Here is a 15,272-nt window from a genome sequence, read left to right on the forward strand (position 1 = left end):
ATGACCAAAGTAACTAATTATATGACCAAAGTAACTAATTAGATGACCAAAGTAACTAACTGGATGACCAAAGTAACTAATTGGATGACCAAAGTAACTAATTGGATGACCAAAGTAACTAATTGGATGACCAAAGTAACTAATTGGATGACCAAAGTAACTAATTAGATGAACATAATAACTAATTAGATGACCATAGTAACTAATTAGATGAACATAATAACTAATTAGATGACCATAGTAACTAATTAGATGACCATAGTAACTAATTAGATGACCATAGTAACTAGTTAGATGACCATAGCAACTAATTAGATGACCATAGTAACTAGTTAGATGACCATAGTAACTAATTAGATGACCATAGTAACTAATTAAATGACCAAAGTAACTAATTAGATGACCAAAGTAACTAATGAGATGACCATAGTAACTAATTAGATGACCAAAGTAACTAATGAGATGACCAAAGTAACTAATGAGATGACCAAAGTAACTAATGAGATGACCAAAGTAACTAATGAGATGACCAAAGTAACTAATTGGATGACCAAAGTAACTAATTGGATGACCAAAGTAACTAATTGGATGACCAAAGTAACTAATTAGATGACCAAAGTAACTAATTAGATGACCAAAGTAACTAATTAGATGACCAAAGTAACTAATGAGATGACCAAAGTAACTAATGAGATGACCAAAGTAACTAATGAGATGACCAAAGTAACTAATTGGATGACCAAAGTAACTAATTGGATGACCAAAGTAACTGATTGGATGACCAAAGTAACTAATTGGATGACCAAAGTAACTAATTGGATGACCAAAGTAACTAATTAGATGACCAAAGTAACTAATTAGATGACCATAGTAACTAATTAGATGACCATAGTAACTAATTAGATGACCAAAGTAACTAATTAGATGACCAAAGTAACTAATTAGATGACCATAGTAACTAATTAGATGACCATAGTAACTAATTAGAGGACCATAGTAACTAATTAGATGACCATAGCAACTAATTAGATGACCATAGTAACTAATTAGATGACCATAGTAACTAATTAGAGGACCATAGTAACTAATTAGATGACCATAGTAACTAATTAGATGACCATAGTAACTAATTAGATGACCATAGTAACTAATTAGATGACCATAGTAACTAATTAGATGACCATAGTAACTAATTAGAGGACCATAGTAACTAATTAGATGACCATAGTAACTAATTAGATGACCATAGCAACTATTATATCATGCAAAAGCGTAGATTCCAACCATTGAAATACTTTGTATAGTTCAAGACTTACGGTCATTTAAAAACATCACTACACATCATAGTGGCAGCTACACTTTCCATCTTAAAGATCTAAAACGATTATTTGGGAATGTCCGGCGGGCCAAATTAAAAGCTTAACGGGCCACATTTGGCCTCCGGGCCTTAATTTGCTCAGGTCTGCTCCAGGGTATACATTTTTTTTGGTTTAATCTCCTTAAATTATTCTTTCCAAACAGTTTTCTTTGATGTGGCATTAACATTTCTTAAATATTAATCCAATCTATCAAGCCACAGCACCGCTAAATAATAATTTGATATCTTATTCATCATAATGGCAGCTACACTTTCCATCTTAAAGATCTAAAACGATTATTTGTGAATGTCCGGCAGGCCAGTTTGAAAAGCCCTCGGTTCTTAATTTGCCCAGGTCTGGCTTAATGTGTCTAATGCAAAATATTAGCATATTCATTATGTATATCCTCTTGAGAACCAGTGTCTTTGCAGTGGACGTTGTGTTTTGGGCATGTTGGGCCATGCGTTTGACACACAATGTCCACTGCAGAATATAGACATACTGTATTTATATAAATATTTTTATGTGGCAAATGGAATTTCATACAATTTATTGTTTAACATATTTTTGTACTTTACATGCCAAACTTTCATTCATTAAAAGGCATGGGCAGCCTGGCTCAGGTGGTAGAGTGGTTGGTTGCGGGTTCGATCCTGATGTTGTCATCAGTAGGTAATTGGAGGTAGAAAAGCGCTACACAAGTAACATTTAATCCTTATTTATTTTAAATTTTGAGCTTTTAACCTATTAGTATTTTTTACTTCTCATTGTATTTTGTACAGTTAAACATTAATTTGACCCTACAATCCAATACAAGCTTTTTAGTTTAAGGGAAGGGGAGGATAGTGGACAAAATCTGCTTTATATTTTTATATTTTCTTTTTAAATTCTACAAAACAATTTTTTGCACAATTATAATTTATTGTCAATTAGAAAAATGTATATACATACAATATCAAACTTTCACAATATTATACTGGACCACTCGACGTCCATTGCATCCAGTCTCCCCTGGGGGGGGTGTCACCCACATCTGCAGTCCTCTCCAAGGTTTCTCAGTCATTCACGTTGACATCCCACTGGGTTGTGAGTTTTTCCTTGCCCTTATGTGGGCTCTGAACCGAGGGTGTCGTTGTGGCTTGTGCAGCCCTTTTAGACACTTGTGATTTAGGGCTATATAAATAAACATTTATTGATTGATAAAATACTCAAGTAGTGAATTTAATGAAGTATTATATTTTGATATCACTGCCAAAATGTACCCAACTAGTGCTATCAAACACTTTTTAATCATTTTAATCACACTTTTGAATGTTGATGGATCATTGTAAATAACTTGCTGGTTTGATTAAAATTAACTTTTAAAAAACAACAACACGATATTATAACACAAAGGTGATGTTATAATCAGAATGTCATACAGACATTTTCTTTACAGGTAACTATTTTTGGTGAAGGTAAAGGGTGATGAATCTGTGATTAAACGTGAATTTGTGATTAATCGCATGCATCCACGCTTTAACTTTGACCGCCCTAATTGTGATGCACTTCATAAAAGTATATGACCAACACTTCTTAGTACAATGCCGTAATGAACTAATTGTATGAATAGCATTCTGACAGTCTACATCAAGTAAGCATCGTTTTTGTCCAGGCAGATTAGAGCAGGGGTCACCAACGCGGTGCCCGCAGGCACCAGGTAGCCCGTAAAGACCAGATGAGTCGCCCGCTGGCCTGTTCTAAAAATAGCTCAAATAGCAGCACTTACCAGTGAGCTGCCTCTATTTTTTAAATTGTATTTATTTACTAGCAAGCTGGTCTCGCTTTGCTCGACATTTTTGATTCCAAGAGAGACAAAACTCAAATAGAATTTGAAAATCCAAGAAAATATTTTAAAGACTTGGTCTTCACTTGTTTAAATAAATTCATTTGTTTTTTTACTTTGCTTCTTATAACTTTCAAAAAGACAATTTTAGAGAAAAAATACAACCTTAAAAATGATTTTAGGATTTTTAAACACATATACCTTTTTACCTTTTAAATTCCTTCCTCTTCTTTCCTGACAATTTAAATCAATGTTCAAGTAATTTTTTTGTTTTATTGTAAAGAATAATACATTTAATTTAATTCTTCATTTTAGCTTCTGTTTTTTCGACGAAGAATATTTGTGAAATATTTCTTCAAACTTATTATGATTTAAATAAATAAAAAATATTCTGGCAAATCTAGAAAATCTGTAGAATCAAATTTAAATCTTATTTCAGTCTATTGAATTTCTCTTAAAATTTTTGTTCTGGAAAATCTAGAAGAAATAATGATTTGTCTTTGTTAGAAATATAGCTTGGTCCAATTTGTTATATATTCTAACAAAGTGCAGATTGGATTTTAACCTATTTAAAACATGTCATCAAAATTGTAAAATTAATCTAAATCAGGAAAAATTACTAATGATGTTCCATAAATTATTTTTTAAATTTTTTCAAAAGGATTCGAATTAGCTAGTTTTTCTCTTCATATTTTTCGGTTGAATTATGAATTTTAAAGTGTCGAAATTGAAGATAAACTGTTTCAAAATTTAATTTTCATTTTTTTCCTGTTTTCTCCTCTTTTAAACCATTCAATTAAGTGTTTTTTCATCATTTATTCTCTACAAAAAACCTGCCGTAAAAGGAAAAAAAATGTACGACAGAATGACAGACAGAAATACCCATTTATATATATATATATATATGGGCTTCACGGTGGCAGAGGGGTTAGTGCGTCTGCCTCACAATACGAAGGTCCTGCAGTCCTGGGTTCAAATCCAGGCTCGGGATCTTTCTGTGTGGAGTTTGCATGTTCTCCCCGTGACTGCGTGGGTTCCCTCCGGGTACTCCGGCTTCCTCCCACTTCCAAAGACATGCACCTGGGGATAGGTTGATTGGCAACACTAAATTGGCCCTAGTGTGTGAATGTTGTCTGTCTATCTGTGTTGGCCCTGCGATGAGGTGGCGACTTGTCCAGGGTGTACCCCGCCTTCCGCCCGATTGTAGCTGAGATAGGCGCCAGCGCCCCCCGCGACCCCGAAAGGGAATAAGCGGTAGAAAATGGATGGATGGATATATATATATATATATATATATATAATATACGCATATACATATATTAAAGGTAAATTGAGCAAATTGATTTAAATTGTCAGAAAAGAAGAGGAAGGAATTTAAAATGTATATATATGTATATATATATATATATATATATATATATATATATATATTTATTTATTTATTAAAGGTAAATTGAGCAAATTGGCTATTTCTGGCAATTTATTTAAGTGTGTATCAAACTGGTAGCCCTTTGAATTAATCAGTACCCAAGAAGATTTAAATTTGATTCTAAAGATTTTCTAGATTTGCCAGAATAATTTTTTGAATTTTAATCATAGTAAGTTTGAAGAAACATTTCACAAACATTCTTCGTTGAAAAAACAGAAGCTAAAATGAAGAATAAAATTAAAATGTATTTATTATTCTTTACAATAAAAAAAAAAAAAACTTGAACATTGATTTAAATTGTCAGGAAAGAAGAGGAAGGAATTTAAAAGGTAAAAAGGTGTGTATATATATATATATATATATAGAGAGAGAGAGATTTATTAAAGATAAAATGAGCAAATTGGCTATTTCTGGCAATTTATTTAAGTGCGTATCAAACTGGTAGCCCTTTGCATTAATCAGCACCCAAGAAGTAGCTCTTGGTTTCAAAAAGGTTGGTGACCCCTGCTCTAAGTCAAGTAAGCATCATTTTTGTTTTGTCAAGTCAGATTAGAGTGTGCAAGTGTACCTAATAAAGTGGCCAATGAGAAAAGATGATGACGATGTTCTTCCTCCTTCTCCCCATAGCTCCTCCTGGCATCAACGTGCTTGAGCATGAAAGCATCGCTATGGACATGCCCAACACCTACTCCACCTTCCAACCCCCCAGCTACCCGGCCAAGAATCCCTCTCTCGTGGACTCCCCGCCTCTGTTGGCCCAGGCCCAGGCCCTGCCGCCCTACAAGACCCCCTTCGCTCCTGTCGCCCAACCCAGGGAGCTGCCTCGCCAGAGACTACCCGAGGCCTTCAATCTGGTCAGCCCGCTGCGTGGCTCCTTCTCCCTGCGCTCCGACTCTTCCGTGTCCCTCTACAGGGCCCGCATGGAGAACAGGAACGTGGTCCTGCGGGTGCTAAAAGGTACGAGCTCCCACTCTTGCTGATACTTTTGATGTCCACACTCCTCCACCCCAACCTCCAGACTCAGCCGACGCCACAGAGAGACACGCCTTCCTGGGCTTTGCCTCCTTCCTGGCCCAGCTGGGACCCCACCCCTTTTTACCTGAGCTGCTGGGCGTGGTCTCCCTGCGAGCCCCTCTGGTGACGGTAGTGGAGGAGCTGGAGAACCGAGACATGCTCAGCTTCCTGTGGAGGTGCAGGCAGGTCTGTTTCAAACATGCACACCGTGCATCAAATGTGCAGGATTGCACCAAAACCCCCTGTTCTTGTTTCCAGGTAGAAGAAAACCTGAATCCTCCATGCGAGATGACAGAGAAGAGGATATTTACTATGGCTCAACACCTGACCTCAGCGCTGGTTGGTAGTTAACACATTTCACCAGCAAACACTTCACATTTTCCACAAACAAAATGTACGAGAAATACCTGGAATTTCCATGAAATAAAATATTTTACACATAAACCAGTTTAAAAGATAATGGCACCTGTAAAGCTGAAGGTTCTACAGTGTAGTTAAATAACTTGGTGCTGCAAGTTGGCTGTAGAAACCTATTTTTAATTTAATGTGACCATGTATTGTAATAGTCTGCATGCTAACTATTATGACAAATACAGTACAGGACAAAAGTTTGGACACACACTCATTCAATGCCTTTTCTTTACTTTCATGACTATTTACATTGTAGATTGTCACTGAAGGCATCAAAATTATGAATGAACACATGTGGAGTTATGTACTAAACAAAAAAAGGTGAAATAACTGAAAATATGTTTTATATTCTAGTTTCTACAAAATAGCCATTCTTTGCTCTGATTACTGTTTTGCACACTCTTGGCATTCTCTGGATGGGCTTCAAGAGGTAGACACCTGAAATGATTTTCATTCAACAGGTGACATAGATTTGACAATCTACATCAGGGGTCAGCAACCTTTTTGAAACCAGGAGCTACTTCTTGGGTACTGATTAATGCCAAGGGCTACCAGTTTGATACACACTGAAATAAATTGCCAGAAATAGCCAATTTGCTCAATTTACCTTTTAATAAATAAATATATATATATATATATATATATATATATATATAAATGGGTATTTCTGTCTGTCATTCCGTCGTACATTTTTTTTTCCTTCTACAGAAGGTTTTTTTGTAGAGAATAAATGATGGAAAAAAACACTTAATTGAACTGTTTTAAAGAGGAGAAAACTGGAAAAAAAATGAAAATTAAATTTTGAAACGTAGTTTATCTTCATTTTCGACTCTTTAAAATTCAAAATTCAACCGAAAAAATACAGAAAAACTAGGTCATTTGAATCTTTTTCAAAAAATTAAAAAAAGATTTTATGAAACATCATTAGTAATTTTTTCTGATTAAGATTAATTTTAGAATTTTAATGACATGTTTTAAATAAGTTAAAATCCAATCTGCACTTTGTTAGAATATATAACAAATTGGACCAAGCTATATTTCTAACAAAGACAAATCATTATTTCTTCTAGATTTTCCAGAACAAAAATACAAATTCAAAAGACTTTAAAATAAGATTTAAATTTGATTCTAAAGATTTTCTAGATTTGCCAGAATATTTTTTTGAATTTTAATCATAAGTTTGAAGAAATATTTCACAAATATTCTTCGTCGAAAAAACAGAAGCTAAAATGAAGAATTAAATTAAAATGTATTTATTATTCTTTACAAAAAAAAAAAATATTTGAACGTTGATTCAAATTGTCAGGAAAGAAGAGAAAGGAATTTAAAACGTAAAAAGGTATATGTGTTTAAAAATCCTAGAATCATTTTTAAGCTTGTATTTTTTCTCTAAAACTGTCTTTTTGAAAGTTATAAGAAGCAAAGTAAAAAAAAAAAAAATGAATTTATTTAAACAAGTGAAGACCAAGTCTTTAAAATATTTTCTTGGATTTTCAAATTCTATTTGAGTTTTGTCTCTCTTAGAATAAAAAATGTAGAGCAAAGCGAGACCAGCTTGCTAGTAAATAAATACAATTTTAAAAATAGAGGCAGCTCACTGGTAAGTGCTGCTATTTGAGCTATTTTTAGAACAGGCCAGCGGGCGACTCATCTGGTCCTTACGGGCTACCTGGTGCCCGCGGGCACTGCGTTGGTGACCCCTGGTCTACATTGTTATGAAAATAAAGAAAATGCATTGAAATGAGAAGGTGTATCCAAACTTCTGGCCTGTACTGTATAATAATTAGGTTTGTGTATCTTACCGCAACTCGCAAGTTCTGATTCTTGGGGTTACCATTTAATTCAGAATAGATTATTTGGTGTCAAAATGTTTTGTTTTTTAAAAAAAAAAAGACATTTATTCGTAAAAATTATTAATCAATATGGAAAACGAATAACTAGAAATCGCAATTCAAATGTGATAGATTTTTCACCACCCCTAATAAGAACACCTTTTTATTACCATTATTACATTTTATAATACTACAAGATTATACAGAGATATATCAGCATCATTTTATTGCCGCAAACTAGCACTTTTTTTCAGTGCATTGATGCTGCATGAAATATAAATACTGAGTGTGGTAATAAATGCTAACTGATGTGTTGAAACCAGTGCTTCTCAAACTGTTCACACCAAGAAGCACCTTAAAATATTGACATGAATATTCTCAGGTAAGTCATTTAATTTTATTTCAATTTCAGCATGTTTTTGGTTGGTACAGTTTTCTTTGTACTATTTTGAATGTGAATCAGGCAACAAACTAGCACCTGTTTGACTCAGTGTTTGCTTTACAGCAGTTAAAAAAACTAGAAAACACGCACCAATCATTATTGACAAATAGCATTGCAGGATTGATTGAAGGGAGAAGGCACTGGAGAATAAATATAAATTAACGTCATCTAAAAGAAAATATATAGTTTTTAAATAAATGAAAGAAAATATATTTAATTTATAAATAGCGAGACCAATCGTAATAATAGCAACAAATAAATGACAAAATACCAGAATAAAAATTAAAAACCTAAAAAGAGTTCAAGTAAAAAGGTGTGCCTTTTATCTCTTTTCTAAATCATCAACTTATTTGCAGTCCTGAGGCTCTCCTGCAGTCTGTATGCAGTATACGGTATAGCTCACTTGGTAGAGTGGCTGTGCCAGCAACTTGTAGGTTGCAGGTTCAATTCCCACTTCTGCCATCCTAGTCACTGCCGTTGTGTCCTTGGGCAAGACACTTTACCCACCTGCTCCCAGTGCCACCCACACTGGTTTAAATGTAACTTAGATATTGGGTGTCACTATGTAAAGCACTTTGAGTCACTAGAGAAAAGCGCTATATAAATATAAATCACTTTATATAAATATAATTCACTATGTATGTATTAACAATATTTTATTTTTTACCATCTATTTAATAATTGTAGTTTATTTTAGTATTATTAGGCTTATTGTAATTCTTTTTTTGTCTGGTATTAATGCCCACCACGAGGTGGGGTCTGTCTAGCACCAGTTAGAGAATCAACAAACATTTTGAACACAGCTTAAAATAATCCGTTTGAGCCTTGTTGATATTGTGCTAGAACCACATCTACAAATGTAACCATCATCTTTTAACAGATTAATTTGTAATTAATTGCGTCCATCCAAAACCTGACACTCCTGGTTGTCTTCCCCCAGACGTTCCTCCACAGCAAGGACATCTTACACGGCAACGTCCGGGCCCGCAGCGTCTTGGTTAGCAAGCAGCACACGGCCAAGCTTTGGGGCCTTCACGGGGTCTACACCCGCAAGAACCAGACAGGCACCCAGAAGGACGACCCCAGCATGAAGAAGTGGCAAGCGCCTGAGATATTAGCCAAGAGAGGTGCTGGTGCCAGCAGTGACGTGTGAGTCCTTCATTGCAGGTCGTTAGTCAATGGTGCTCGCTTTTACAGAAATGATGTCCAAATGTTTTGTTTGTTCTCCCCAGCTGGTCTTTCGGTATCCTACTCTATGAAATGGCAACACTGGGTAAGTTGTACTAAGGTATAATTAGGGGTGTGGGGAAAAATAGATTCGAATACGAATCGCGATTCTCACGTTGTGCGATTCAGAATCAATTTTTTTTTTTTTTTTTATCAATCCAACAAAACAATACACAGCAATACCATAACAATGCAATCCGATTCCAAAACCAAACCTGACCCAGCAACACTCAGAACTGCAATAAACAGCAATTGAGAGAAGACACAAAAAAAATGGGGTTCATTTATTGTGTAAGACCACAGCTATCAATTATAGTCTGGAGCGCTACGCACGCTGGGTCCGATGGGGTATTCATTTGGATATTAAAGTCCCCCATTATGATTATATTATCGGCGTGCGTCACTATATCAGCAACAAACTGAGAATTCATTGATAAAGTCCGAATAGGGCCCTGGGGGGCGGTAGATAACAGCCAGGTGTAGAGGCAGCGGTGTGACAGACCTCATAGTAAGCACCTCAAACGATTTATATTTATTATTTATGTTAGGACTAAGGTTAAAGTTTTCGTTGTATATTAGTGCGACCCCCCCACCCCTTTTAAGGGGACGGGCAATATGCGCATGTGTAAAGTTAGGAGGACATGCCTCATTTAGCGCAAAAAAGTTGTTTGGTTTAAGCCAGGTTTCGTTAAGACCGATTGTTGTCTCTGATGATATCATTAACTAACAACGTTTTGGGAGACAATGATCTTATGTTTAAAAAAACCGATATTATAGGTAGTGGGCTGTTTTAGGGAATTTTTGATCAAATTATCCGTAGTAGCAATATTAATAATGTTGTGTTTATTATGCCCAGTGCATTTAGTATAATTACGACCATATCTAGGAATTGATACGACGGGAATTTTCCGATTGTTTGTTGCTTTGATAAACTGAACGCATCATAGTTTGCCACCTCAGTAGAACACATGTCCAACTCTGAAACAATCAAAGCAGAAAAAACTTGTTCTAATTTAACTGACTCCTTACCCAGACCAGTAGTCTCGCATCTTCCATTTAAATCCGGCTTCAGGATGGAGGGAAGTGGTGTTCTGTGGGGATTAGCCTTTAGCTTTGTTTTTAGGCCCGCTTGGCATCCGCGTTTCCGATCACACCGCTGGCGTCTGCTCCATAGACGGCCCCCGCTGCTACTATACTCCCCTGCTTCACAGGCCGCTGGATGTAGCTGCCAAAGTATTCCCGTGCTAGTTAGCAGGTCTAGCACGCATGCGTCTATCAGTCCAAAATGGCCCGATATGTCTACATCCACTATATACTTTACTCTAAATTTTGTTCTTGAAAACATAGATACAGTAAAGTCATACTTGCCAACCCTCCCGGATTTTACAGGAGACTCACGAAATTCAGCGCCTCCCCCGAAAACCTCCCGGGACAAATTTTCTCCCAAAATTCAGGCGGAGCTGGAGGCCACGCCCCCTCCAGCTCCGTGCAGACCTGAGTGACGTGTCGACAGCCTGTTTTCACGTCCGCTTTCCCACAATATAAACAGCGAGCCTGCCCAATAACTGTAGAATGTAGTTCTTGGTTTCTTATGTGGGTTTATTGTTAGGCAGTTTCATTATTGTCCTCCCAGCGCGATAACAACACACAACAGTCACGTTTTCGTCTACCGTAAAGCAGTTTGCCGGAAGTCTCAAGGTTGGCAAGTAAAGTGCAGAAGAATTTTGACAGTTGATTATTTTTGCCTTTTAACATTATTTACAATCAAAATAGATTGGAAATACTGTTAATAAATCAATAAAAAAACCTTAACTTTCAGCTTTAATTGACTAGGTTTGACAAAAATGACATTTACGTGTACGTAGCAAATATCCACACCATTTTCAGCGATTCAACCGGCAATAGTTAGTACTGTACTCATAATTTAATGATGTCCTTACACTTCATTTACTGCAACTGATTTTCATCCTAGTGTTAAGAATAGTCAGTTATATAATTATCAGTGTGTTTGGGTGCACTCCATGCCATTTCTCTATGGAGCATCAAATGAGACAAAATTAAATATTCTTAAAATGACTTTAGTGTCATAATTATAATGGTAATTAAAATGTTATTAAATGAGAGAATTGTAAAATTACATTTAATGATTGAGATTCAATTAAATATTACATATTAAATTAATAAAACATGAAATGATTAGATTGTGAAATCAACCATAAACACGACAGTAATCATGAAATAAATCAATATAAACATTCAGAATTTATTTCATCCATCCATTCATCTCACCATATGAAATATATCTTCATTAATTATTTATTTTTAATGTTATTAGTTATGGAGTATATTGTGAATAAATTGAGAACAGGAAGTGAATGAAAGTTTTAGCAACTGCTATGTAAAAGAAAAGGTGTCGGATTAAATAAGCTCTACCTCTTCCTACTCCTTTTCAAACATGTTGAAAAGAGAAACTGGAAATTGTGATGCATCATGTTGTATGCTTGCATGTTCCAAATACAAATTCAACTCTATTAAATGTAATTCACCATTACACAATTATGTATTTAATTCCCATTATCATTAATGAAACATTTAAGTAATTTTAAAAATATTTAATTTGGTCTTATTTGACCACCATAACTCGCCATAAATGTGTTCTAAAACTTTCAACCATTAGTGTACTGTAAATATTATCCTGCACCATTAAAGATAGTCGATAAAGATTGAAAAAATGAAGGCCATTTAAATTTCATAAAATTAAATATGACAAGACATTTTTAGTTGTTGTCCAACTACTCAGTGTCCTAGTGGTTAGAGTGTCTGCCCTGAGATAGGTAGGTTGTGAGTTTAAACTCCGGACGAGTCATACCAAAAGACTATAAAAAAATGGGACCCATTACCTCCCTGCTTGTCACTGAGCATCAAGGGTTGGAATTGGGGGTTAAATCACCACAAAATGATTCCCGGGCGTGGCCACTGCTGCTGCTCACTGCTCCCCTCACCTCCCAGGGGGTGAACATGGGTGATGGGTCGAATGCAGAGAATAATTTTGCTACACCTAGTGTGTGTGTGTGACAATCATTGGTGAATTATTTTGTGAATTATATTTATATAGCGCTTTTCTCTAGTGACTCAAAGCGCTTTTACATAGTGAAACCCAATATCTAAGTTACATTTAAAGCAGTGTGGATGGCACTGGGAGCAAGTGGGTAAAGTGTCTTGCCCAAGGACACAACAGCAGTAACTAGGATGGCACAAGCGGGAATCGAACCTGCAACCCTCAAGTTGCTGGCACGGCCGCTCTACCAACCGAGCTATGCCGCACCCCTTTAACTTTACTTAATGCTAAGTTTATTTTGAAATAGAATGAAGTTAATTGTGGTTTATATTTCTTAAAAAAAATGCTATTTTTGATCTTCGAATCAGTGTTTGTTGCTCCATAAAAGAGATATTGAAAAGAATGATCCCATACTTGTGTGTTTTAGGAGAAGCTCCATTCGCAGAGCTCCCAGTCAACGAGCTGCTGCAGTTTCACCAGCGAGGGAAAAGTTTAAGAAAGCCTCCAAACTGCTCCAACTCTCTGTAAGGATCCTCATGCATGGCCATCTTTTCTTTTTTGCTCCTACTTCACCTCCCTCTCCTCTCCAGACACTCCATCATAAAGGGCTGCTGCCAGTGGAAAGACGCCGAGCGACCCTCCCTGGCCGAGGTGAGTCGCAAGCTGGCATCGGGAGAGAAGAGCGCCTCGGATAAAGTCCTGAAGGCGCCGGGGCTGATGAACATCGAGCACTACCTGCAGGAAGCAGGGTACGGGGAGGCTAACAGCTACACCATTTTCTGATCAAATACACTTTCTCATGCACTTTTTATCTTTGGAGAATGTTACATTGTTTGCACATGAAGGAAAACAAATAGTCAAGAAGACTTTTATTAAGTTGTTTCTCTATGAAAAAGAACATGTTTAGTAGAGATGTAAACATGAAGGAGCTGTTAGTAGATGCTGTGGAATGATGGTTTACCTGCCAGGTAGCAGATTATGTATTTCAATGTTGAAGGAAACAAAATGTGAATAAATCACAGTCTAACAGCTGGTGGAGGAAAAAAACCAAAACAAGACTTTTCTCCATGGAGACATTCAGGTAGCTATGTTGGTTAGAGCTCCTACTGTGTTAAAGTATATACTGGAGTACAAACAAATACAAATCAAAGCACCATTTTTAAATACAGCACCAAGGCAATATGTATTTTCATGTACAGTACCATCCATAAAGCACATTTCTGCAAACATTTAACTTCTCCAACTTGATGTACTTTAGAGTAGTCCGTGTAAAGCAGTATGAACTATCCACTGAAAACAAGTAAATATTTGCACGTATATCATTTAACGGAACAATGAAAGAAAATCCATACTTGTGTTGCACAACAACACCTGCTTGACTCATTTTCAGTCGATAGTACAGGGCTGTACACTGACTACTCTTAAGATATGTCTCTTGAGAACATGAATGTTTGCTGAAATGTGAGCTAGCAACAGTTAGCTGCATTGTACATAGTCTTTCTCCCCAACAGTCATTGCTCATGCAGCCATAAAAAAGGTTGCTTTAGCACATTCAAGGTCCAGCATGTAAACGGCGGTACATTATTGTGTAGTGTCAAACATACCGTTGAGAAAAAGGCGTCAACCAGCGTCACTCGCGCAGGCTGTTGATGGAGGCACAGATCTTGAGCGCGGGACCCAGTTTGATGTTCATGGTGGAGATGAGATGGTCCTCACGCAGGAGCATCAGAGCCTGCCCGTCTATTTCCTGCGACAGGAAGTGGGCCGCCAGCTCTTCGCAACCTGACCGACGGCGACATGTTAGCGCGTGCAAGGAAGAAAAGAGTTGGAAATAATGAATCACCTTGAAGTGAGGAGATGAACCTGCACACTTCCTCCACGCTCCACTGGGCGGGTGTGGCTGACAGGAAGCTGCCAGTCTCCATGGGGAGACCCCCGGGGGCCGAGGCTTCCGACTGGGGAGCGTTGTGCTCGGCTCTGGAGCAGGAGCGGGAGGAGCTTGGCGACAGGGAGGGGGAATCTTCTTCCTCCTCGCCCTCGCTGCTTGCGTCCTCTGAGCGGCTGGAGTCGGAGTGGCACTAACACAAAAAAAATGGGAGATTGTAAAGAACCCAAACCAAGCAAAATAGACTTTTACTGAGGCTCTAAAAGTAATAAGCCCGCTCATGAACAATAACCACTTAAAGTTCACTCCACTTTTGAGAGAAGACACCCTCAAACGGTAGCTTTTGTTAGGACTTACAGTGCAAGGCGACAGTTTGTACACACCTCATTTCAATGTGTTTTCTTTATTTCTATGACTATTTACATTGTAGATTGTCACTGATGGCATCAAAACTATGACACTTGTGAAGTGAAAACAATTTCAGGTATCTACCTCTTGAAGCTCATCAAGAGAATGCCAGGAGTGTGCAAAGTGTGGATATTTTGAAGAAACTAGACCAGTGGTTCTAGGAGCAAGTAAGTAGGGGTTCGGTGAGTCGACCTCAGGGGTTTGAATGTGTTGTACTTGTATAGCGCTTTTCTACCCCTTTTTAAAAGGAGCCCAAAGCGCTTTGACAGTATTTCCAAATTCGCCCATTCACACACTGATGGTGGGAGCTGCCATGCAAGGCGCTCACCAGGACCCATCAGGAGCAAGGGTGAAGTGTCTTGCCCAAGGACACAACAGACATG

The 15,272-nt window shown here is 37.1% G+C and overlaps 2 protein-coding genes across 3 annotated transcripts in view; one reads left to right on the forward strand and one right to left on the reverse strand.

Moving 5' to 3' along the window:
* Positions 1–13,760, forward strand: part of styk1b (serine/threonine/tyrosine kinase 1b) — a 19,349-nt gene extending 5,589 nt beyond the window's left edge. Inside the window, exons 4-10 of the mRNA XM_061914942.1 lie at positions 5,240–5,569; positions 5,631–5,812; positions 5,885–5,965; positions 9,252–9,460; positions 9,544–9,584; positions 13,024–13,120; positions 13,187–13,760. Coding sequence (XP_061770926.1) covers positions 5,240–5,569; positions 5,631–5,812; positions 5,885–5,965; positions 9,252–9,460; positions 9,544–9,584; positions 13,024–13,120; positions 13,187–13,379 — 1,133 coding nt within the window. The 3' untranslated portion in view covers positions 13,380–13,760. The remainder of the gene's footprint in view (positions 1–5,239; positions 5,570–5,630; positions 5,813–5,884; positions 5,966–9,251; positions 9,461–9,543; positions 9,585–13,023; positions 13,121–13,186) is intronic.
* The window catches only part of phc1 (polyhomeotic homolog 1), a 19,472-nt gene continuing 17,650 nt past the window's right edge, over positions 13,451–15,272 (reverse strand). For both annotated transcript variants that reach the window (XM_061914940.1, XM_061914941.1), the window contains 2 exons: positions 14,440–14,674; positions 13,451–14,378 (listed from right to left, as the gene is read on the reverse strand). In XM_061914940.1, the coding sequence (XP_061770924.1) occupies positions 14,227–14,378; positions 14,440–14,674 (387 nt within the window). In that variant the 3' untranslated portion in view covers positions 13,451–14,226. The remainder of the gene's footprint in view (positions 14,379–14,439; positions 14,675–15,272) is intronic.

This window comes from Nerophis ophidion, linkage group LG11, assembly GCF_033978795.1.
Source record: "Nerophis ophidion isolate RoL-2023_Sa linkage group LG11, RoL_Noph_v1.0, whole genome shotgun sequence".
Classification (NCBI taxonomy): domain Eukaryota; kingdom Metazoa; phylum Chordata; class Actinopteri; order Syngnathiformes; family Syngnathidae; genus Nerophis; species Nerophis ophidion.